The sequence below is a fragment of the Phalangium opilio genome, unplaced genomic scaffold (genome assembly GCF_054372755.1).
Source record: "Phalangium opilio isolate 3A_F unplaced genomic scaffold, DU_Popi_V2 ptg000662l_1, whole genome shotgun sequence".
Classification (NCBI taxonomy): Eukaryota; Metazoa; Arthropoda; class Arachnida; order Opiliones; family Phalangiidae; genus Phalangium; species Phalangium opilio.
In genome coordinates this window covers 1,882,207-1,905,615 of record NW_028324246.1, presented here as the reverse complement: position 1 = coordinate 1,905,615, position 23,409 = coordinate 1,882,207, and the positions used below count along the sequence as shown (strand labels likewise).

At 34.9% G+C, this 23,409-nt stretch overlaps 5 protein-coding genes across 6 annotated transcripts; 2 read left to right on the top strand and 3 right to left on the bottom strand.

Moving 5' to 3' along the window:
- Nucleotides 1-356: 356 nt before the first annotated feature.
- chic (profilin chickadee) lies at nucleotides 357-3,556 on the bottom strand. Its single transcript, XM_089863109.1, has 3 exons — nucleotides 3,277-3,556; nucleotides 2,316-2,490; nucleotides 357-2,180 (listed from the first exon to the last, which is right to left on the bottom strand). The coding sequence occupies exons 1-3, from the start codon at nucleotides 3,397-3,399 to the stop codon at nucleotides 2,083-2,085; spliced, it is 396 nt and encodes a 131-aa protein (XP_089719235.1). The 5' UTR covers nucleotides 3,400-3,556; the 3' UTR covers nucleotides 357-2,082.
- A 1,066-nt stretch (nucleotides 3,557-4,622) lies between these two features.
- TfIIFbeta (transcription factor TFIIFbeta) lies at nucleotides 4,623-6,013 on the bottom strand. Its single transcript, XM_089863106.1, has 7 exons — nucleotides 5,827-6,013; nucleotides 5,644-5,717; nucleotides 5,405-5,580; nucleotides 5,260-5,347; nucleotides 5,105-5,201; nucleotides 4,887-5,030; nucleotides 4,623-4,813 (listed from the first exon to the last, which is right to left on the bottom strand). The coding sequence occupies exons 1-7, from the start codon at nucleotides 5,884-5,886 to the stop codon at nucleotides 4,694-4,696; spliced, it is 759 nt and encodes a 252-aa protein (XP_089719232.1). The 5' UTR covers nucleotides 5,887-6,013; the 3' UTR covers nucleotides 4,623-4,693.
- A 321-nt stretch (nucleotides 6,014-6,334) lies between these two features.
- LOC149588331 (protein IWS1 homolog A) lies at nucleotides 6,335-9,660 on the top strand. Of its 2 annotated transcripts, XM_089863101.1 has the most exons (14): nucleotides 6,335-6,448; nucleotides 6,551-6,709; nucleotides 6,776-6,981; nucleotides 7,052-7,236; nucleotides 7,326-7,443; nucleotides 7,516-7,701; nucleotides 7,782-7,820; nucleotides 7,888-7,951; nucleotides 8,022-8,085; nucleotides 8,171-8,487; nucleotides 8,574-8,786; nucleotides 8,888-9,174; nucleotides 9,241-9,352; nucleotides 9,431-9,660. In XM_089863101.1, the coding sequence occupies exons 2-14, from the start codon at nucleotides 6,674-6,676 to the stop codon at nucleotides 9,551-9,553; spliced, it is 1,950 nt and encodes a 649-aa protein (XP_089719227.1). In that variant the 5' UTR covers nucleotides 6,335-6,448; nucleotides 6,551-6,673; the 3' UTR covers nucleotides 9,554-9,660. The 2 variants fall into 2 exon arrangements, with proteins under 2 accessions (XP_089719227.1, XP_089719228.1); XM_089863102.1 differs by lacking the exon at nucleotides 6,335-6,448 and having other exon boundaries at nucleotides 6,495-6,709.
- Nucleotides 9,661-10,063: 403 nt separating this feature from the next.
- LOC149588330 (ileal sodium/bile acid cotransporter-like) lies at nucleotides 10,064-15,708 on the top strand. Its single transcript, XM_089863105.1, has 6 exons — nucleotides 10,064-10,616; nucleotides 14,174-14,379; nucleotides 14,450-14,654; nucleotides 14,742-15,002; nucleotides 15,067-15,226; nucleotides 15,288-15,708. Exons 1-6 carry the CDS (start codon nucleotides 10,431-10,433, stop codon nucleotides 15,392-15,394), a joined length of 1,125 nt encoding a protein of 374 aa, XP_089719231.1. The 5' UTR covers nucleotides 10,064-10,430; the 3' UTR covers nucleotides 15,395-15,708.
- On the bottom strand, nucleotides 15,534-23,355 carry LOC149588329 (uncharacterized). The gene is made up of 13 exons (XM_089862903.1): nucleotides 22,862-23,355; nucleotides 22,548-22,763; nucleotides 21,972-22,254; nucleotides 21,217-21,509; nucleotides 20,787-21,020; nucleotides 19,875-20,054; nucleotides 19,609-19,806; nucleotides 18,088-18,414; nucleotides 17,351-17,747; nucleotides 16,848-17,292; nucleotides 16,554-16,785; nucleotides 16,307-16,486; nucleotides 15,534-16,235 (listed from the first exon to the last, which is right to left on the bottom strand). The coding sequence occupies exons 1-13, from the start codon at nucleotides 23,161-23,163 to the stop codon at nucleotides 16,070-16,072; spliced, it is 3,453 nt and encodes a 1,150-aa protein (XP_089719029.1). The 5' UTR covers nucleotides 23,164-23,355; the 3' UTR covers nucleotides 15,534-16,069.
- Nucleotides 23,356-23,409: the final 54 nt, after the last annotated feature.

Below are 23,409 nucleotides of genomic sequence, written 5' to 3'. Positions count from 1 at the left end.
ATAACCGCTTGGATGGATGATCATGGGTCAAAGGTGAGCCTTGGTTCAAATTTAGGCCAAACCTTTAATTTTCACAAGGAATTTGAAGACAGGACTTGGATGGATGGATCAAAGGTAAGCCTTGGTTCAAATTTAGGCCTAACCATTAAATTCCAGAAGGAATTTGTTTGTTACAACTTTTGCAAGTCATTCTTGGATGAGATGTATAAGCCTTGGTTCAAAATTAGGCCTAACCATTCATTTCATAAGGGATTCCTTTGTTGCAACTTGTACAAGTTATTATTGCTGGATGAGAGGTAAGCCTTGGCTCAAAATTAGGCTTAAGGTAATATGTGTTTAAAAATAAGGAAACAATCTTTAACAAAAATTTTTTAATAGCCTGATGTGTGAATTAAGTTACATAAAAAAAGCTATTTCATTCATTTTTTTTTCCTCGTAAATTAAACTTTTTTTTTTTGTTTTGTTTGAAATCCATTCGTAAGGCGAGAAAAATTAAAAACAAAGATTTCTTCTTTTAGTTATATTATGAAATTTTACCCCGAATGTTTGTTTTTTTTTCTTTTGCTTAATTAATTATCAATAGTTTAATTAAATATTAATGAAGAAGTAGTCCAAATTGTTCGTTTAGTAGCGAGATATATACCGATTATATTTTTAGCGGAAAATATCTTTTTTTTTTATATTTGGAATGATATTACGATTATTCCCCATTTAATTTACTATTTAATTTAAAAGTAGAAGCGTTAAAAAAAAACTTGTTTTTTTACTTAATTAGTTGTTGTTTTTCGCATATTACAAAAAAAATTAATTATTCGAACAATAATTAGTTATAATTAATTAAAACGTAGGAAGGCAAAGGGGAGGGGGGTTAGCACATGTCCAAAAAACTTGGCACTATAATACAGTTCCGATCCTATTGGTGTTTTTATTATTTATTTTTTGAAATTCCGTCATTTGCAGACGATTTTTCATTTTTCTTTTGAACATAAAATTTATATTTTTAAGGTTTTTATTTAGACATCCCTAGGAGACAATTTTAGCCAACTTTAAAAAAAAAAAAAAAATGGCGAAGAATATTTTTAATTTCAAAGCAACGTAAAATAAAATTAACGAAATGAAGGCGGGCAAAAGTAGGTGTATTTTTTTTTTTTTTTCATTGTTTTGACTAGTTTTTAATTTTTATGTAAATTAATTTTAATAATGGATAGTTCTCAGATTTTTATTATTTAATTAAGGCCAATTAGTGGGTTTTTAAGTACAATTAAACGCTATATTTAATTAAAAGAGAAATGATTTTCAATAAAATAAATGAAGCCAATTAAAGTTGGGGTTTGTAATAATTAGTAACTTTAATTTTAAAGTTAGTATTACAATTTAAGCGGTAAATTAATATTTTTTTTAGGATATTGTTTGTTAATTACTATCAAGGCAGCTTTATCTTCAGAGTTAATTTAATTTAATTTAATTAACTTAATTCAGTAATGAGGAAGAAGAAATATAAAACAATACTGTTAAAAAAATTCAGAGGGGGGCGTGTGTTTAATTAATTAATTAATTTTAATTTAAGAATGCCTATTTTTAATTACTCGGGTCTTTAATTAAATTCGTAAGAAATTAATGCAAATCCATAGGATCATATTAATTAATCTTTTTTTTAATCGATTTTAAATTAATTAACTTAATTACATACATAATTTTGAATCCAAAATATTTTAATATTTACGAACGAGAACTGAACATGAAAAAATAAATTTAAATTGAATCCATTCGTTCCAAATTAGGCTTAATCGGGGGAGGAAGGGTGGGGGGTAACAAAAAATTAACCAGAAAAAAAGCACGATAAGTCACGTACGTTATAGCTTCAATTTTAATTAATTTATGCACTGCGAAGCTTTTATTTTTATTTATTTTGATGTTTGTTTGTTTGTTTAACTGTTATTTACTTATGTTAATAGAAGACTTTTCACATTAGAAAAAGGGAAAACAAATTAATTATTTTTTTTATGTTTTTTTTTTCTCCATTTTTAAAAAAAGCTCGGCCGGGAGTTTTTGGGGGTTGGTGATTTGTTTGTTTTTGTTTACCTAATAGTTACTGGCCCTCAAGTAGTCTCCTAGCTTTTCAACCACTGTATTGAGCTGACCAGGTGGAAATCCGTCGGTAGTGGCCGCTGCGAGTAAGCCTGAAATAGTAAAACAAAATATATTAATTTAATTTCAAAGACAAAACCTAAGGATATTTTGATAACAGGATGTTACTAACTGGAAACAAATTCCGTTAAAGGAAATCTAGTTTGAAAGGAAGGATATTTGCTTACATGTATTGGTGGCGACGACTATAAGAGCCGAACTTCCTTTTCTACCACGGAGCAACGAATTATCGGAAAACAAGCAGTAATATTTATCTCCACCTAGCCAGATACCATTAACATTGAAACCTCCTGGATTTGACTTCATGGTATCTGCTATGGTTTTTAGTTCTTGTTGCGTAACCTAAAAATAACCAAGAAAATATATATATATTAGGCTTATAATATGCATTTTTCTAAGCCTTTCATGAAATAAATTCAGCCTATCTAAGGTTGCAATGGCCCCTCCTCTTTAGGGGTTCAAATTAGGCTTAGATGTGTTAGGCCTACTGTCAAACTTCCCCCCACCCCCTTTTTTAACTCAATGTGGTCTAAATTTGAAATTTCTATCATCCTAGCTTCAATAAGCAGCCAAGATGAATGATTTTAATTAAAAATAAGCCTAATTAATCTTATTTTCTTTTTAAAATATTTCTAATATGATTCTACATGAAATGAAATCCCATGTCATTTTTCATTACCTTTGTTTGAATGGTAAACTTAAGCTTATTACTTAAAACGATAATCAGGCTTAAATTAAAGTCGGGCGTAATTTTGTAATAGAATTCTACTCAAAAAAAATAGTCAAATTTGGCCTAAAATTGTTAATAGGCACAAAACCCCCCTCGGTGACAAAAAAATTCCCTCCCAAAGAGCTGAGACTGAAGCCCCTGCCCTATTGTAGGCTTAACATTAGGCCTAACTTTCATCATCTCTTAAGGCAAATGATTAATACAAAAATTAAATTCGGAAATAGGTTAAGGACTGATAAGTATTTTTTTACTGTAAAAGAGGTTAGGGCCTTTTTCGTCCTTAAAAAAAAACGGGAGAGAGGTTGAGAAAAAAATGAGAGCACGCATAGGAATAGGAAGCCAAGGCCTAATTCGACAAAAAAGGGGATCGAGTTAGGGTTAGGATTGAAATTACTTACGGGTGATGTCGGGTCTTTTTCGAATTTTGCCCAAACCGCTCCATCTTGTAAACCGGCAATTACCGCTATTCTACACGAGACTTGAGAGCAAATTTGATTATCTACATACGCTTGCCAAGACATTTTTGTTAGGGAAGTTTTAAATTTGTGTTCTACAAAGGTGAGAAAAATCCGCCGAGGATGATCAATAAAATCCGACGATAAAGCCGCTGAAAACCTTCCGCTCTATTCCCGACTATCTTCTGTACGTCTCGCCGTCAGCCACCGGTGTCAGCTTCCGCCGGTTATACGATGACGTATCACTCCGCCGCGATTACTACTTTACGGGCCTTTTTACGCCTCGCCACCCCTCGTACTTTATCAGCCAATGAAAAGGCGCCGACAGGAAGCACTCGTACAGTCGGATACGATCCGCTTTGATACTGCGACAGAAACACGGTACTGACTACTCTGAGGAAGCCAGTCGTAGGCCTAACGATTTTATATACCTTTGGATGTTTTTTTTTTCGCAAACGCAAAGGTCAGATTTAACCCCCTAAGGATTTAGGCTTAAAGCCCGTAGGTCTAATTTAGACCAGTGTACGAAATTTGCGTACATAGGCTTTGAGGCTGGAATGTTATTTGCCGTTTTGACAGACATACCCTAGGTTTAAATTAGGCGCCGGTTACTTTGCCTGAACGCTCAATGACGATTGTAGTACCGGTTTCTATGGCTTTGAGATGAAGCCGGCAACCCCGCCCATTTCAGTCTGGTTTAAATTTTTTTACTTAAAATTAAACTACCAGTGTAATTTAATTTATTTTTCATTTATTTAGGCTTAATATTAAAATAACTGCCGTAAAATTAGAGTTATATTTTAAATAGAAACTCATTACGGACGGACAATAATTGGATATTTATGAGCCAGTTTTTTTTTAATTTCTTGGAAACCTAAACCGGGCCTATGTGTCAGAATAATCAATTAGGTCAGACGAATGCACTTTTACGGGGTTAAAGGTCAAATTCGTGTAGTATTTACAATAATATATGACGTAAATTCATTTAAATTTTAGAAATATCAATTATATTTATCGTTACTATTTGAGATAAATGTTTTTTAATCGGGGACTATTTTCTCACGAAGCGTGAATCACACGTGGCGTTAAGACTCCCTGCACCTTCTTTTTCCCTATTTTTTTTTTGTGACTCATTTGATTACGTCACGAAATAGCGCCACCTCGTGATAGGAATTAATAATAATAATAATAATAATAATAAAAGGAAGTTTTCATTTTATTTAAAAAGGTGATTGTCCTAATAAATTTGTTTAAAGAAAAACAATATGGAAAATCAATTAATATTGCAATGAAAATTATAAACAATTTTTAATTGTAAGTATAATACAAGTCAATTTATTAATTATTTTACACAGCAAAATTAATTTTTCTTTTCATCATCTTTATAATGACGATATTCTGGTTTTAATTCCCACATATTTTTATGCGGATTCTTTCCGTTGTAATTGCAAATTTCTTTTAAAATTTCCTTCAAATATGGCTGCAAAAATAATATATATTAAATAGGCTTAGCAAATTAATTAGGCTTTGAATTAGAAATAAAATGATCTTACAATTGGTTGTCGAGTAATTTTCTCCAAATCTTTGATATTGTAATATTGATGTTTTTCAAAGGCAGCAAACAACATTTCCGTAACTTTATCTTTATCTTCACGTGATTTCTTACCCTCTGCCTTCTTCTTTTGTTCATACTCAACCTAAGAAAAAATAATTAAATTTAAATCGTAATTAAATCAAGAATATTAAGTTGAATTAAATTAAATTAACTTACATTAATTTTATGATTTGAAATTGGTTTATAAGCAATAACTGTTCTATCCAATTGTTTTACTAATCTAGTTGGTTGACTAGCTTGAACTATAGTTTGTCTAAATGTCAAATTAACATTAATTTGATTGCAATTATAATTAATTAAAATTAAATTACCTTTTCAGTTGCATGTAACCATCATCTCCTGTTGGCCGACATTCACCTTTTTGAACAACTTGTCCCTCAATTTGTATTTTTCCCGCAGCTAAATTAATTTTTAAAGTTAATCAGCATTAACTTAAGTTTTATTTTAATTACTTACCATCTGGTAAATCATTTTCTCCCTTATTTTGAGAGAAAACAGATAACATTTGATTGTTTATGTTTGAAATTATGAACTTGTGTTCTTTTGGAATTGCAGCTTTTTCTTCTGGTTCTTTCATGTTAACCATTTCGTTTGATAGTGAGAAATATATGTCAGGTTTACCCCCAGCACCCCTTAAAGTACAAAGTTCGTTAAACCATTTATTTAAATAGTTTTGTTATAATTATATTATTAACTTTGTGATCTTTAGCCTCCCTACTTCACTCATGGGTTGGGCTTTTTCCCATCGCGAGGAAATATATTTAGGAACCTAATTAATTCATTATTTAGTTAAAAATATCTTATATTTTAATTTAATTTTATTTATGTCACCAAGGTTTAAGATTAGGCCCGAGTTTAATTTAAAATTAGAGCCTTACTTTCACTAGCCATAGACCTCTGGCGGCATTCGTACAATCTACATCCTTATCGCTACTCATTCTTGATCAATTAATGATTCCTTTTAGTAATTAATCGGAATTAAACTTGAAATTTAGCGCTTTGTTTTTGTTTATGTTTTTTTGGTGGCTCTCCCTACGTAATCCACGTTTGTATCGTCTGCTATTCTAAAACCGTTGCCTACGTTAATCAAGGCCGGTGCGCGGTGCCGATTTTTATTTTTATTTTGGCAATTTAAGTTGCCAAATTCTCTCTCCTGCGGCGCTAATAGCTGGATCTAAATAATTTGAAATGTTCATTTTCTCGCGCTTAGAATTTTAAATACTCATTTTCGCGCGCGTTTCGGTCCAGCTATCAATGAAATCTCGCGCCAAAATAGGGAGAAAATAAGTCGCGTAAAGTCGCCCCCTTCGAAGCCACCGCGCACAGGCCTTGATTAACGTAGGCAATGTTAAAACTGAACTGAATTGAATTACTACGCCCATTAAGCATGGATGAATGAATTTTTGTGAAAGGAGTAGAACTGTTATAGTGAAATAAATACTGGAGTAATATACCTGGAGTTAAAATGAAGTGTTGAAAACCCTGTTTGACTTGAGTGAAGTAAGTTAAGTTTACGTCGGTATTTTTAATGTCTTTTCTTTAGAATTTCAAAATTGTAAAATAGTCGTGAGGTTTTTAAAAAAATAAATATTTATTTTGCAGTTAAACTGATAATAATTAACTAACGAGTCAGATAAGTGAGTTTAAACTCATTATTTCAATAAGCCTTGGCTCTCAAGGCAGGAATTTTCAGGATAAGCCACTAAGCCAACAAGTTGGTCAATAATGGACAGTGAAGAGGAAATGGCGGGTAGTCAAAAGGTAATTTAATTATTAAATATAATTAACTTATTAAATCGTTAATTAACACGTTAATTTCTTTTCCAGAACGAATCTAACGGAGATAGCCCTAATATTAGACCAGAATCTCAAGCATCAAGTAGAGATGATGAAGCACCTTACTCTCCTAACGGGAATGACCCTGAATCTCCCATGGACAACGCGCCTCATTCACCTACCGAAAACGCTCCAGTAAGTCCTGATGAAGAACCTCCACAATCACCTGGTTCTCCAGCTTCTCCTGAAGACTCAGGGTAAGCCTTGTTAATAGTTTTTACTCGAGTACCGTTAAATTTAATAAATATTTAATATTATTTTCAATAGCTCTGATAATGGGGCAGTTGGAAGTCCGGAACAAGCGCCTCAATCCCCAGCTGGTAGCGAAGTTGATAGAGAAAGCAATAAAGGTGATGAGAATGATAAAGAGGCTCAGAATAATGATCAAAATGAGAACTCCGAGGATGAAGAAGTCGTCAGGGAGGATGCTGAAAGTGAAGATGAAGGCAGAGGTAAATTAATTTACATTATTTAAATATTTTTGTTGTAATGTCAGAGAAGATAAATTAAAATTAAATTTTTATTTTTATGGTTTTGATAGAAAGTGGAGCTGAAGATGGAGCCAATTCAACCAATGGGGATGCGGAAATGCCTCCAACGGAAGATAATGCTGATAAAACATCGGTAGCTAGTGATGTCGGGGAGAGAAATGAACAAGAGTAAGTTTCTCCGCTTTGAATGTTAAATTTTATTGTTTAATATTATTAATTATTTGTCTATAATTATTTTAGGCAAGAGGATGATGAAGATGATAATGCTTCTGTTGAAGAGAGAGCTTCCATTCATAGTGATGATGATGAAGATAATGCGGTGGAAAATGGAGATCAGGAAGAAAATGCTGATGCTGGTGAAGGAACTTCGGGAAATCAGGAAGAAAATGCTGAAAAAAATGATGAAGAAGAATCTAGTAATGTAAAGTAAGTAATTAGAATTATTTATTTATTTAGTTCATTAATTTTATTTTTATTATTATTTTTAAATTATTTGAAATTTACAGAGATCAGAAAAAAGATGATGAACGTGATAGTGACGCGAAGTAATTATATTTAAAGTTAATTAATTTAAAATTAATTTTAATTTAAATGATTGAAAACTAATTTTAGCTCTGAAGTTGAAGAACTTATTGCCGATATTTTTGGTGAAAGTGATGAAGATGAAGAATTTGAGGTAATTATTTTATTTTTTTAAATTTTAACACTAATTAAGATTTATTTAATTGTTATCTGAAATTTCTTAGGGTTTTGGAGAAGAAGATTTAGCAAAAGCAAAAGAAAAAAGTCAACAAAAACGGAAAACTAAAGGTATTATTAAAAAAAAAAAATTAATCTCAATTTTTTTAAAATTAATTAATTTAATTATATTAATTAATATATTAAATATCTGCAGCTTTATCCGACAGTGAAGATGAACAAGGAGAAGGTAAAGGAGAAGATAATGAAGATGAAGATAGGGGGAAAGATGGAGAAAATGAAGATAAAGTTGACGGAATGACAACGGAACAAACTGAAAAACAAGATTCTTCCGATGATGAAGACGAAGGAGTTAAAAATCGAAGCGGGATTGAAGTATACGACTTTGATCTTATGATGGAAAAGAAAAGAGCGGAATCTTCTACTAGAAGACGCAAAAGAGACTATGATACCATCAACGATAGTGATGACCTCATTCAAGATATCATTAATCAAATGCAAACGGCTGCGGAAGTAAAATTTAATTTAATGTCTCGTTAATACTAGTTAATATACTAACTATATACTAACTTAATGTCTTGGACTCTATATATTTTCAGGAAGATCGGAAATTAAACAAAAGCAGATTAGCAGCTACTAAAAAACTGAAAATGCTTCCCATTGTCGCTTCCCAGTTAAAAAAAGCCGATTTGAAGGTGTCCTTTTTAGAGCAAGGGGTCTTAAATGTCATGAGTGAATGGTTGTCACCTTTACCCGACAGGAGTTTACCTCATTTGCATATCAGGCAGCTTTTACTGAAACTTTTAGGAGAGGTATCAAAAAATAATTCCAAAACCATTTTTTTTTTTTTAGTTTATTTCCGTCATCTTAACAAATTAAAACCTTTTTTATTCCTTAAAATTTCTTCGCATAGTTTCCATCAATTGATCAAGACACGTTGAAACGCAGTGGAATTGGAAAAGCTGTTATGTATTTGTATAAACATCCGAAGGAGATCAAGGAAAACAAGATTAAAGCCGGACGTTTAATCAGTGAATGGTCTCGACCCATTTTCAACCTCCGAACTGATTTCCAATCCATTTCTAAGGAAGAACGCGAGAAACGTGACTTTGAACATATGCCCAAGAAACTAAAGATGAGACTGGAACAAGGAGAGGAAAATGCTCAAGATATAAATACCGCCTTAACTGGAGATGAAAAGTAAGTTATTTTATTTTTAATTTAATTTAATTTAATCACGCTTCATTAACTAATTAAACATTTTAGATCACTGCGACCCGGAGAAAAAGGTTGGGTTGGTAGAGCTCGTGTTCCAATGCCTTCAACACGAGATTATGTTGTTAGACCCAAATGGAACGTAGAAACTGAATTTAGTAAAGTATGTATTATTTATTTTAATATCTATTTATTTATTTGTCTATTTACGTGATTTTTGTTGCATTTTTGCGTTTTGTAGGCTAGCAAAAAACAATTAACTAGATTAGACAAACACATGAGGAACTTGAAGGAAAAGAAAAAGCAAAATAAAATTCAACGCGCCATTACTATAAGCATTGAAGGACGGAAAATGTCTCTCTGAGATTTGGGATTTAGTTCCTTTCAAAAACTAAAATGTATATATAAAAAAAATTGTTTGTCTTTGATCATGATAATAAAATTTCTTTAATAAAAAATGTCCTCTATAAATTTTGTATCATTTATTTTGGCTTAAAAAGTTTTAAAAGCACGTGATGGAAAGCGATTTAAAATTTGGCGCGAGTTCTCTTCTCTGTCATCTTCCATCTCTCAGAGTCCCAATGCGCGCGCAGTATTTTTTCGCGCCAAAACTCTGGCAGTCGTTCTCGCGCCAAATTTAAACCTTTGTAAATAGAGACCGTAGTCGCGTATTCCCTCCTTTTCCCGTCGCGTTCCGTATTCCGATCATGTGATTTTATGGCTATGTTCGTTTTACAAAAATATGTGTTAGTGGTTGTTATGCCCCCTTCCTTGTATAAATTAAATATTTTGTTATTGGGAGTCTAAAAAACTGGTTAGTTTTTTCTCGACCTAAAATTTCAGCCCTTCCCTGAAGGGCCAATTTCTCGTAGTTATATTCACTTGACGTACAAGTAGGTAAAGTATAGATTTTCTCGATATTACGCGCGTGATCTTCATGTCTAAAATATTATCGATAATTGGTCTATTTAAACCAGAAAGTTAAAAAAAACCTTGAAATAGTTTTTTAAACTTCAAAAAAAAATAAGTGTTTGATTGAGCGTGACGTCACGTGAGACAAGTGATCTCCGAGCGAATTGTAGTCTCACAGTTAACCGGCGAACTTTGGCGCGAATAGTTTAGACTATTATCGGTCCTCGAATTTAATTCATCGGGTATTGTGATTTTAATCGGGATTAGCTTAAAAACTTAATTTTAAATTACGTTACCGCGTTATTTTAATTAAAATTAACTTAGTAATTATGGCGGATGAAATCATTTACGGTGGTAATTTATCTTGGAGTAATGATACGGAAATGGGGTTAAATGCCAGTACCGGAAGTGGAGCTGGTGGTAATACTCCTTTGAAACAAGCCCATGATATCTTAGCTGTCTTAATTCTGCTGTTAATTATGCTGGCAATGGGATGTCATATTACCTGGGAAGAAGTGAGTTTTGTAGTTACCATCATAAAAATATTCGTGTTAAAATTAAATTCATTCAAAGTGTACTTAAGGTTAAAAATTAGCTTAAACCGCAAATTCTTCTACGTTAAACCTATAAATATTTAATTTAATTGCAAATTAGGCTAGCTATGCGAAATAAGGCTTTCAAACAACAAACTTTTTTCGCTGAAGATAACTTAAATTTGAAGGCAATTAGGTTGTAAGTAGCCTTGGGGAATTTTGGTTTTAAGTCACGAGATTTTTAATTAGGTAAGAAATAAAAAATGAATCAAGTCTTAAGATAATACATTATTAAGTAAAATCATTTCAAGATCCAGTTTTTTCGTAGTCACGGGACTGACAGACAAAATAGGGCATACCATAAGATGTCTCAATCGACTCGTTTCAGAGCGCGAAACTTATTTTTATTGTTATTTTTATTTAAATCTTTCGAGAAAATCTAATCTGAAATATTTTTGTTTTATAACGGAGCTTGCTTCGTTGGGCAATTACGATTCATGTTTTTCTGATAATTTAGTTTTAAATTAATCATAACACTGAACTGGTTAGACAACTTTCCAAAAGGGTTAATTTAAAAAAAAAAAACCAGATGGTATTCCTTTGTCCTAAATGAAACGGGAACATCTTCAGAATGAATATTAGATTTGGCTTATTTTTAAATTATTTAATTTCAAAAAAGTAAAATAATTTGAGCAAGAGTGTTATTAAATTATTTTGTAAACATTCAATTATATTAAGTTGTTTTTAATTTTACTCGCCTAGAACCAAATCTAAAATTACTGTTTTTAAAAATTAAATCCAAGTTTTTTTTTTAATGGTTAAAATCATTAAAATAAAAAGAAGTAATAAAGGTATTAATTCCTGGTTTTAACTACAGTAATTATTAAAGTTTAAATTTAATCGTAAATGGATTTTAGAATCTGGGTGTTGCTATGTTTTGTAGAAAGACCTTGAAATTATGCATTTTTAAAAAAAATATTTTTGTAATTAACTATTTAAACTAATTTAGCCTCGAGTAATGGTAATTTAGTATCGTTCGAATGGGAATAGATAGAGCTATAACATGTTCAAATAATTTCGCCTTATCTCTCATAACAACCAGAGTTCTGACAATTCGAAGTGGTACTATTATTTGTACTTTTCAAGTTGTATCAAAAACAAATTGAAGTAATAGGAAGTGAGGGTACTCTGAGATATTTACGTGACTTGATCTCTTTGTCTGTAGGTTCTTCTTTAGCTGAGACCGGTCATCGGTGTATGTCAATATTAATTTCGTTATCATGTTGTTTTCGCGCCTCTTACCTTGAAGGAGAGAGTTATGGAGTTAAAACCTAGATAACTATAACGTTGCAGACTGTACCCCCATCTATGCTGCAACGAAGTTCTCCCAGCATGCCTAGCGTTTCGATAGGGTCGTACGGTAGTGAAACGTCGAGGATGCCCCTGTGCCTTAAAAAATAGAAGCTAATTCTTATACAAATACAATTGCGCTACGCGGCAGCACCTAACAATCGCCTTCCGAAGTGTAGGGGAGTGCGCGAGGTACACTGGGAGACTTTCATTACCGCTCCATCTTACCTCTTTTCTCCCTGCTCTTACTACCACAATTTATAATATTATCATTTGCTTTTGATGGCGCAATGTTCAATAACAAGAATTTTTCTCAAGAAATAATTATTAAATATGACGCGTTGTATTTTTAATTAAAATAGACATTATTATAAAACGATTTGGTTTTTATTACCGAGAAGTAGTTGCGCGATATTTAGAAACATTTTGGCTTAGTATCAAAGGTAACTTCAGGTAACTTCGGGTAACTTGACCAAAGTTAAAGAGCCAATGAATATTGCGAAACTCGGGCGACGTGGGAAGATGGATATTACAAATTTAATTAACGTCGAAAAATCTCTGCTTATTGAAATGAAAATAAAGCGCGATTTAATTAAAAATAAATTATGTTACGTACGTGAGATATTCAAGTAATTATATCACGTATTAGGTATTATTACAGAGGGTAATTACCCGTATCAAATTATTACGATTCTGAATAAAATTTTATCCAGTTTTAACCGGTTTTAACCTTGAGGCTTTTGCACCGAACTGTATGTCTCAGTTAGGTTTAAGTATTACCATAAGTTCATAAATTATGTTCTGTAAGTTTATCACTGGTTACTGAGAGTTTGTCATGATGCCACGTAGATGAGACGTCATTTATTTTCGTAAAGCGACGCCTGGTGAGTGAGACGATATCTAAGGCTTAGTACAGACTAAATAGGAAGATGGAAGTCCTGCAAAATTAACCGAGTGTAGTGCTTCAATAGCCCCTTCCAAAAAGTTTTGAAAAAATGTTCTTAGTCTGAGTCAGTTCAGTTCTTCCTGCAAACAGGAAGTAGTTTCCCCGCATAGCCTAGTTCACAACCTAGATATGACGTTTTTTAGCTCCAAGTGCACATGCGCGAAGAACTTAAACAACAAGATGCAAAGGCAGTCAAACTTTTTGGAAAGGGGCTATTCTCGCTCGTCGTTCTCGAACTATCTCGAGCTGTCTCTAGCATTACGAAGTATGGGTAGTGTCATACTTATGAGACATATCTTATAAACTTATGGTATTTCTTCTAGAATTTGTTATTCACTTCTGAAGTTCTGATTTTTTTCTTCTTAATTTCAACATGAACACCATGATATGTTTTTTTATGGAAATATATTTACAAGGCGTTGTAGCGAGATATATTAAGTGCTAAGCCTTTATTTCTTTCATACCAATTTCAAAATTACGATATGATTGACGTATCCTTTAATTTTTCAATTGAATAATTTTTCTGAAATTCATTATTCTTTCACGGGGCGTCGATATTTTTTTTATAAAGAATTATTATATTATTTATTATATCTTTTAACAAGACGTTAATACATTACGACGAATGTTTTGAAAAAAACCTAGAAAATTCAACCAAGCGAAATTAGCTCAAGGAAACGCAGGGCCCGCCAAAGATATAATGTTCAAGAACATGTTTTTTACTCGACAAAAGATGTCGTATTTCATAAATATACACCATAATAATATAGTGTTTATTATGGAGGTTGCTCAAAAATTAAATATTTAAACAAACTTAATTTTAAATTAAGTTAGAATTTGCATTATTTAGTATTGATAATTAATGCCAATTTTTAATTATTAGTATCATAAGTTTATAAGATATATTCCATAAGTATGACACTACCTATATTTCGTAATGCTACAGACATACTGAGAGCTAGTTAGAGAACGACAAGCGAGAATTGACTACAAGCGGTTTTGCAGTCCATCTTTACTATTTAGTCTCACCAGGCGTCGCTTTACGAGAATTTATGACGTTTCACCTACGTCACTTCGTGACAAGCTCTTAGTAACTAGTGACAAACTTATGGAAAATATCTTATGAACTTATGTTAGTACTTAATTTACTATCGTTGGGGTAGGTTTAACTAGGGATTGTTTTTTTAGGTTATAGGTCAGGTTACCGTTCACGATTAATGTTGTTGATGTTATGTAATTTCAGGTGTGGATTCACATTAAACGTCCAGTAGGTTTATTAATCGGTCTAGGATGTCAATTTCTTCTGATGCCCTTAGCTGGTTTTTGTCTAATCAAAGCCACGAATCTCGATGGGCTCTTCGCAACTGGCGTCCTGGTGACCGCTTGCAGCGCCGGAGGAGTCACTTCAAACATGTTCACTTACTTCGCGGAAGGGGATGTCTCTTTGAGGTAATCAATCGACTTCGTAACCACTTATAAATCAATCGCCGCGTTTCAACCGAGATTTGTTTGTTTGTAGCATAACTATGACAGTCTTCTCGACTATCTTAGCTTTGGGAATGATGCCCCTTAATCTTTGGATGTACGGTCGGAGTCTCGAGACCAAAGAAGTAGTCATACCCTACCTCAAGATTATCATTTCGTTGGGTGCTGTCACCGCGCCAGTTGCAGTTGGAATGCTTATTAATTGGAAGGCCAAGAAAATTGCTCCCTACATTACCAAAGTATTCCTTACTTAATAAACCTAAATCTTATGTCTAAGACTTAATTCCAGGACTAACTCTTTAATTTTTATTTGACTCTGTTAACAGGCTGGCAGTTGGGCGGGTGTCGCTTTCATTATCATTGTTCAAACCATGGATATCTTTATTTTCCCTGATTTATTCGAAGGAATACCGTGGACTTTGTACGTCGCGGACTTTCTACTTCCAATAATTGGCGTCACCACTGGGTACTTGATCTCATGGTTGTTCAAACGACCACCTCCAGTACGAAAAACGGTGGCCATTGAATCTGGAGTTCAGAATGTCGGCATTGCTCTGACAATCGTAGCCTTGTCTTTCAAATTTAAGGTTAGTAAGATCTAAGCCTAATTTTTGAAGATAGGCCTAATTCACGCGGTGTCTTTTACTGTAGGAACAGAAAAAGGTCCTGGTTTTCCCGTGGCTTTACGCTTTTACCATGACCGGAGTTTGCGTTGTCATCGCAGTGGCTTATCAAATTTACAAGAAACACTTTCCTCAACCTGATAGTGCCAAAATAACAAAAAAATCCGCGCCTTCCGACGCTCAAAATGGTAATTTAGCTAAGCCTAAACTTTCAAATGTTCGATAAGCCTAATTTTATTTGGGTTTTAGGTAACGCTACGAAAACTGTCAACGGATTAGACAATCTGGCCCTCAAATTAGACGAAATCGAAGACGGAAAAACGAAATATGGCACCACTACGTCACAACCGATGTAAACAAATAGGCCAAAATGACGTCACGAGCGATTTATTTAGTCAAGAGTCAATCACGAATGAATTTTAACGTTCAGCCATGATAAAGTTCAAATTGAAAATATATTTTATCACGTGATACGTATAGAATCTAAAAGACTGGTTTTTATTTTTAACTTTTTCAACTTTATTTTAAATTAAACTTAAATTTAACTGTTTTAACTAGATTTTAGTTAAATTCTCTCTTTTAACATTCCCAAATATGTTTTTGTTACGTTTTGTAATTGTTAAAAAGACTGTTTTTCTATTAAATATTAAATATTCTATTTTTTAAATCAATTTTTGGTAACATTGCTTTATATTGTATAGTAGACCAAAATAGACATTATCATCTACGTCAGCGATTACAGTGCAGCCGGCATCCCTTGATATGGTTCCTAGCATACGATCGTCTGTGGTTTCACAACGGTTTATTGCGCGAGTACTTAATTACGATTTAAATTAATAAATTTTAGTAATTAGCCAATTAGTTTCATTTTGTTTTAAGTTAGACTACTTATAATGAATTTTAGTATAATCTCAACGTCAGTGGAAGCCGCCATCTTGGAAACATTTGGATTTGATACGTTAATGGTAAGTAAACCAATCTTTTCTGATCACGTTTAAGTGTATTATTTTACGAAATTATCGTTAAATATATTAAAAATGAAGAGTTTCAAATTGGGGCAAAATATTATTCCAAAGATTACACTGTCTTTCGCGGTACCTTTTCTGGGCCTTGGTCTCGTTAGCTTTGATGACAGTAACGGCTTTGTTATCGAGGGTGTAGGGTTGAAACATAAGTATGTCATTCACGTTTGGATTCCTGCAGCGTAACAATAATTGAGATTAGGCTTAACGAATTAAATCTGCGCGAGCGAAACGTCGTATTCGTACCCCGTTTTTGCGAATTGAACTATTTGAGACATGAATCTTCTCGATAATCCGGCCTCATCCGGAGTGTAACCCAAACCGGGTCTTAGTGGTTCCCCAAAAAAGTATAATAACTCATCACCATGGACAACACCCATCCACTGGGGCCACAAGGACGCTCGCGAACGATGTCCGAATAGAATTCTAATTATTCAAAACGTAATTAGGATATTAATTTACAAGATTTCCGTGGGATGCTTTAGGTAATTACCTATAGACTGTGAAGTCCTTGCTAGCGTAGGCGTCGGCCAGTTCCATTTGGGCGCAGTTAAAATACGAGTCCCCGAACATATCCTTGAGTCTCTGTGCATTTTGAAGACCATCCTCTGGGTCTTCCCAGTTTGCGTACTCTTGTTGAACCAATTGGTAGGGGAGTCCTTGTAGCTGAGATATAATACCTAAACCGTCCTTGAAAGCCACTTTACGAACGTAGGGTTTTTGTCCTTTAAACGGAAGTTAGAGTTAAAATATTTTATGGCAACTCAAAGCCTGATTGTTAATTTACCATCTCTAATTGAAAAGTACTGTGGTATTTGTCCTGGTAGAAAGATGGAGGCTTCGTCTTGTACGTTGCTAATTAAGACATCGACTTTATTGAATGTCCCCTTTTGGAGTAAACTTCTAGGAAGGTCGGTTAAAAATGTTCCATCCACGACTGGTTTGAAGACAAATATGTCGTCGTATCCAAAACCGGGTTCCCCGCTTAATATATCCTCAACGGACAGCCTATGTAGACACTCGATTGACAATGTCCGGTTACGTTTGTCGCAACCCACGGTTTCGAGTAACCTTTGAGAGAGGGTTAAACCATCTTGCTTTTTAGCTACGGCCCATTTGGCAGTTGGACCACCGCTTAAGAGTACAGCTCTGTTGAACAGTCCTTTACTTTGAGGGGAAAGTGATAGTAAGGCCGCGCTAACTGCTCCAGCGCTGTGTCCCAAGACGGTAACCTTTATTACCCAGAAATCATATTGGCATTTTTTATAATGAAAGTTATTTAAGACTTACCTTATTGGGGTCTCCTCCAAACTTCTGGATGTTTCTCTGAATCCATTTTAAGGCCATAACCTGATCCATTATACCCATATTTCCCGGCGCGTTGGGATGATCTAAGTACAAGTACCCGAAGGATCCTAGACGGTAATTGATCGAAACGAAGACGACATTCTGTAGAGCAGCTACGGATAGTCCGTCGTAGATTGGTAGGATAGAGGTGCCCTTCATAAAACCACCTCCGTGGAAAAACACAATTACGTCTAGTAGAACTGGTCTAATTGGGATAAGCAAAATTCTGGGTGCCCAAACATTCAGGAATAAACAGTCTTCGCTGTACGGTTGAACTAAGCTCCATTTCTTGACGGACGGAATTAAACGTCCAAATGGATACGGTTTTTGAGGACACGCCCTGATTAAAATTGATGGTTAATGTCCTCAAAATTATTCATAAATTAATTAGTTTTACAATAAGTTTATAAGATATGTTCCATAAGTACGACACTTCCTATATTTCGTAATGCTAGAGGCTTACTGAGAGCTAGTTCGAGAACGACAAGCGAGAATTGACTACACTCGGTTAGTTTTGCAGTCCATCTTCTTATTTAGTCTGTAATAAGCCTTTTACATCGCCTCACCAATAGTCGCGTTACGACAATCTATGACAGTTTCTCCTACTTCTCTTCATAACAAGCTCTCAGTAAACAGTGAAAAACTTATGGAACATCTTATGAACTTATGGTTTTACTTACGGCGGAATCCTGGTGGCGTGATAAACGGTGTTCCATGGTACAACCGGTACTGGTGGTCCGAATCTAAAGACCCCTAATGGCGGTTGAGCGAACGGTATCCCCAGAAAGACATTAACGGTGAAATTTGGTTTCAATGGATGCACCGACGGGTAGCCTTCGACCTCTCCTTCGTCCGTTTTAACTATGGGTGGACCCTCGCGTTCTAAACCGTCTTCGTTATCGGGGACACCTTCTACCTCTTGTCCGTAAGCGCAAGTACTTCTCTCGCTCCTTAAGTACAGCGCCAGTACTAAGTAGATACAACCGTATATCTTCATGATCAAATGTCTAAGTGTCTAGAATATTGCTAATCTTAAAAGTGTCGAAGTGTCGATTCTAGAAAAGTTTAAGGACAACTAGATTTTAAACGCGTGCAGTGTTGATGCAACAAGGACAAATGGGAGGCCTTTTATTACCCGTAACTGTATTGTTAAATTTCACTTAACACTGATGTTAATAATAATTTAGGAAACTACACCGCGTGTGTAAGTGATTGTTATAAATACATTTATATTTTAATGTTCCTATTTTTTACCTTGAATGTTGTATTTATGGTAAGTATTTGCTTTTTTTTGCAAAAATCTATTACTTAACCTCGAGTTTTGTTAAATTTATTTAATTACAAGACGTGAGATCCATTTACGTTACTTATTTGAAGTCCGTGTTGAAATTTGTCGCTCGATATTACTTAATTTTATTATATATTAAAGAAAATGAGTGCGTTCCACTTTTACCAATCAAAATGTTAGTCAGGGTAAAGAAGTTAAAACCTTAGAGCTCTAACGACCAATTCCGAATAAGAAAATGTTCTATCGTTATTGTAGATGTCCTTGGAATTAGCTGTGATACCTTTTGTCGTCAAATTTATTCATCAAGGTTAAGAATGACATTAACTTAATGTACTTTAATGTGTCTACACGTAAATTATAGACCCGAGGATGTATAGGCTCGTGGCTACGTTAGTCAGATCTCGACATTTCACGATAAAGGACTCTCCTTCCAAAGTATCATCGCTGTGCAATAACAATTTTAAACACCAGAAGTGGATAATAGAAGAAGGATGACACTCTGTATCCTCATAACACTTTAGTTATGTGTCATGATTCTTCCCAAGCTCACCCTCCCTTTTTGTTTGCTCTCCCGCTCATCGAACTTCACATGGGTATGGCACCGTGCTAGGGTGAATTCTATAACTGTTTGGTAATCAATCCTCAGTAATCAACCCACAAACCTTGATTGTCTTGACGTGGGACAAAAATCCACAATCGCATGCATGCGCCTTGGAAATTAAATAGTTAAGCGATAATAGAGTAATGATGAAGGAACTATTTATATGGCGTATGTGATTCGGTTTAGTAACCTTGCGCACTCCAAATGTAAAATGATGTTTTAGAAGAATCGTGTTACAATTACCACACCGCTTTGTAGTACGTAAACTTCTCTCGAAGAGAAGTATTATATACTTCTAACATTCCTCATTACGTTTGTAAAAACTTTATTTCTTTAACATCGTTAACAAAATTAGGTAAAGCTTTGTTCCAAAATTTACATATTTCATTTCGTGGCGGTTTGACCAAACGCGGTTTCGTAGACAATACGTAAGAATCTCCGTTGAACTGATCATGAACTGGCCATTTGATATCGTTTGATTGTTTCTTTATATTGGAACTATTCGGATTCCTGTTTAAATTTTTTTAATATTGTTTAGACCAATTTCAATCTTTAATTACACTTAGTTAATTATATACCCAGTTCTGACGAAATTAGCGAAGAAGTTCATGAACTTTTTGGACAAACTAACTTCTTCTGGAGTGTAGTTTGTGTTGTTTAGCAATGGTATTCCGAATAAATATATCAAATCTTCGCCATGATGAGAACCGGCCCAAGATGGTAATTTATTATTAGATGACCTATGATGAAACAAATACCTGCAAAGATATCAACGCCCAGTTCAATTTTCAACCGTTAACTTGATATCCTAAGCCCATCACGACCCACCTTGGGTAGCTGACACCCCTCCAGTTCGTTTTTAAAGGTACTTACCCCCTTTTTATTTGTTTATTTTATTGTAAACGAGGTGAATAGTGTCAAAGGTATTTTTGACCCCACCCCCTTTGGAGGACGCTTGACTCCCAGACGAGGTCGAAAGAGACCCCCTGCTGTTAAACTGGAATTCCAAAGCCCATCTTATTTGTACCCCTCCAATTTGGGCTAAACCCATTTTTTCATTGATCAATTTATTGTTTACGAGGGTATTTTTGGACCTTCGCAAGTTTTCGGGGGTTGCCCGCCGGCTTGCCGCCTCTTGTTTGCGCGTTCTGGCTGAAAGGGCGCGCTACCTCTAGAAGCTTTCAGGGGGAGGGGGTCGATGTCAAAGGGACTGCCACGCGACCCGGAAGATTTCGTGAATGGCATTCCAGACGAGGTTGAAAGAGACCGTAGTAGTAGTAAAAGTAGTATTTCCGCATTCTAAGGAAACACGTGACTCTTTTTTTTGAGTTCTAAAGGGAAGCCGCTATTAGAGGGGCGTAATGTGAGATGCATGGTTTATCATGTATTAGAATTGAAGATATTTTAACATTTTTAACGAATATAAACCCCGTAGATTTTAAATAAATAAAAGATAATGAATTATATAGTGTTTTTGTGATGATACTAACGTGTATAACTTATTGTTGGTGACGTTGAGCGACTCGACTAATTGGTAGACTGGGCAAGTGAACTGCGAATCGCCGAATAATAATTCCGTGGCTTCGACTACCGTCGTTGAATTATCTTTGGCCATCATGGATTTGTATACAGTGTCAATTACTCGTCTTTCGAACTCGGTCTTGTCTTCGAAGAGGAACTTTACAATGGATTCGAAATCTTGAAGAGTTATCGTGGGATTTCGTCTGAAATACAGATTTTTAATTAGTAATTAAGTTTGGGGGGTCATAACTCTGGTTCTATAAGAGGTAAGGGGAAGTCCTTCGAGTATGTTACAGTCCTATTTCTGCCCTTTCCAACGATACTAATTACTTGGGGTTACAACAATCAGGGATCGAGTAATTAAGGAAATTAAGTTGAAAAATTAAATTAAACACTTACTCTTTTTGGAACGGAAAATAAAATGGCAATAACGTTAACATTAAAGCCACTCCCTCTCTATAAACATTTCCCGCGAGGACGTCGATTCCTTCCGGCATTTTGGACCTCTTTAACCAATCAACGGGTGACTCTGGTATAACGTCACCGTCAATTATGGGTTGAAAATTGACTACTTGACCGTATTCTTTCAAAGGCTCATTGGCTATCAGTTCAGCCGGGTCCATTTCTTGTAAACATTTTAGAATGGCCGTCGTATCTCCTTTGCAACCGCTATGCGAGGCAGTTGTTAAACTCTGCAGTAATAAATGGATTCGTAATATCAGAAGGGGATAATAGAAGAAGGGTGACATTCTGTATCCTTTTAATGCTTTATTTATGAAACGTGATTCTTCCCATTCTCACCCTTTTTGCTCATCAAACTTCAGTTGGGTGCTAGGGTGAATTCTATAACTGTATGGTACTAAACCCTCAGAAATCAACACACAAACCTTGATTGTCTTGACGTGGGACAAAAATTAATCCACAAGCGCATGCGCCTTGGCAAATAGTTAAGCGATAATAGAGTAATGAGGAGGGAACTATTAATCGCGTATGTGAATCGGTTTATAGTAACCTTGCTTTTAAATGTTAAGGGATGTTGGGAAGAATCATGTTACAACCACTCCGCTTTGTGCTTGTACACTTCTCTCGAAGTATTATATACTTCAAAGAGAAATTTGTAAATTTATTCCTTCTGGAAGTATAGTGGAGCTTACCAAATTGAGAGCCTGTTCTTTAGTCGTTAAACCCCAAGGCGATGATTGACTGCCGCTCATTAATATGACCCGGTTAAATAATGTTTTAGCTTCGGGGTTCATGGTATGAAATCCGACGCTAATAGCTCCGGCGCTTTGTCCGGCAAGGGTCACGCTATCGGGGTCACCCCCGAAATATCTGGCGTTCTTTTTCACCCATTTTAAAGCTAGAAGCTGGTCGTAAAGTCCAGCATTGCCCCTGGCTCCCGCGTCATCCAAGTACAAGAATCCCAAAGATGAAAGACTGTATACGTGGAAGTATAGCAATCAGTTAAGCCTAAATTCGTAGCTAAGACTAATTCGACCACTTTTCGTTAAGCCTAATTCTTAGCTAAGCCTAATGCGACTACTTTTTGTTAAGCCTAAATTCGTAGCTAAGACTAATTCGACCACTTTTTGTTAAGCCTAAATTCGTAGTTAAGCCTAATGCGACCACTTTTCGTTAAGCCTAAATTCGTAGCTAAGCCTAATTCGATCACTTTTCGTTAATCCTAGTCTTGAAGCGTCAATCTAAAATGGAATTGAAGCCTAGTTTACCGATAATTGATGGTAACCACAATAATTCCTTCTTCGGCTGCCAAAACGAGGCCGTCATTCGAACGGGCAGTTGATGAACCAACTGAAAATCCGCCTCCGTGAATGAAGACCATTATGGGTAGATTGTCTTTCGGTGACATGGAATTAGGCACATAGACGTTTAACTTGAGACAGTCCTCGCTTAGCGGGGTCGTTGGTATCCAATCTTTTAACGCGCTGTAATTAACAGCGACACTCGATTAAAATCTAATTACTAGTTCGCTAATGAACCTAAGATCATTAAACTATAATATAGTTTTAATTGAAGTACTTACTCGATGAATGTAAAGAAAACCGGTTGTCGTTGATAACAGGAATGCGGAGGACGCGTAGCGTCAAGTACTTCAGTCCACGGAGTGACAACTTCCGGTTTCTTAAACCTCAACTCACCCAATGGTGGTTTAGCGTAAGGGATCCCGTAAAAGGTCATTACCTCTTTACCACCGTATGTCTTAAGTAATTGTCCCTTAACCGGACCATCCTCCGTTTGTATGATTACTCCTACATCAACCTGTCCCGAGCAAATACCGGAAGTGCTTACCAACAACAAAAGCGAAAGAAAAACGCGTCCAAACATTGCGCAAACAAAAACGAGAGTGGCATGATATTTTTTTTGTCCAAAGTTTCCCCGTTTATTTTTGAATGAAGTCAAAGTATTTATATTGTTTTAGGCCTCAGGACTTTTACGCTTCTGGTATTACTGACACTTTTTCGTCTTGAGTTATTTACTAGGCTAAAAAGATACAGTCACCCCAATTCTAACTAGTTTATTATTACCTCTCCGAGTGACGATGACGTCACGGAGAGGTTTTACACTGGACGT

Bases quoted from the DNA above. Each gene is read 5' to 3' on its own strand.
- chic (XM_089863109.1), bottom strand. From the start codon at position 3,399: ATGTCTTGGCAAGCGTATGTAGATAATCAAATTTGCTCTCAAGTCTCG. The intron at 2,491-3,276 runs GTAAGTAATTTC...GGTTATTTTTAG, and splicing joins AAAAAGACCCGACATCACCC to GTTACGCAACAAGAACTAAA. The intron at 2,181-2,315 runs GTAAGCAAATAT...TTACTATTTCAG, and splicing joins AGTCGTCGCCACCAATACAT to GCTTACTCGCAGCGGCCACT.
- TfIIFbeta (XM_089863106.1), bottom strand. From the start codon at position 5,886: ATGAGTAGCGATAAGGATGTAGATTGTACGAATGCCGCCAGAGGTCTA. The intron at 5,718-5,826 runs GTAAGGCTCTAA...TGAATTAATTAG, and splicing joins GAGGTCTATGGCTAGTGAAA to GTTCCTAAATATATTTCCTC. The intron at 4,814-4,886 runs GTAAGATCATTT...TTATTTTTGCAG, and splicing joins AAATTACTCGACAACCAATT to CCATATTTGAAGGAAATTTT.
- LOC149588331 (XM_089863101.1), top strand. From the start codon at position 6,674: ATGGACAGTGAAGAGGAAATGGCGGGTAGTCAAAAG. The intron at 6,710-6,775 runs GTAATTTAATTA...TTTCTTTTCCAG, and splicing joins AAATGGCGGGTAGTCAAAAG to AACGAATCTAACGGAGATAG. The intron at 8,488-8,573 runs GTAAAATTTAAT...ATATATTTTCAG, and splicing joins AAATGCAAACGGCTGCGGAA to GAAGATCGGAAATTAAACAA.
- LOC149588330 (XM_089863105.1), top strand. From the start codon at position 10,431: ATGGCGGATGAAATCATTTACGGTGGTAATTTATCTTGGAGTAATGAT. The intron at 10,617-14,173 runs GTGAGTTTTGTA...ATGTAATTTCAG, and splicing joins GTCATATTACCTGGGAAGAA to GTGTGGATTCACATTAAACG. The intron at 14,655-14,741 runs GTATTCCTTACT...CTCTGTTAACAG, and splicing joins TTGCTCCCTACATTACCAAA to GCTGGCAGTTGGGCGGGTGT.
- LOC149588329 (XM_089862903.1), bottom strand. From the start codon at position 23,163: ATGTTTGGACGCGTTTTTCTTTCGCTTTTGTTGTTGGTAAGCACTTCC. The intron at 21,510-21,971 runs GTAAGCTCCACT...TTATTACTGCAG, and splicing joins AAGAACAGGCTCTCAATTTG to AGTTTAACAACTGCCTCGCA. The intron at 21,021-21,216 runs GTAAGTGTTTAA...TCTGTATTTCAG, and splicing joins TATTTTCCGTTCCAAAAAGA to ACGAAATCCCACGATAACTC.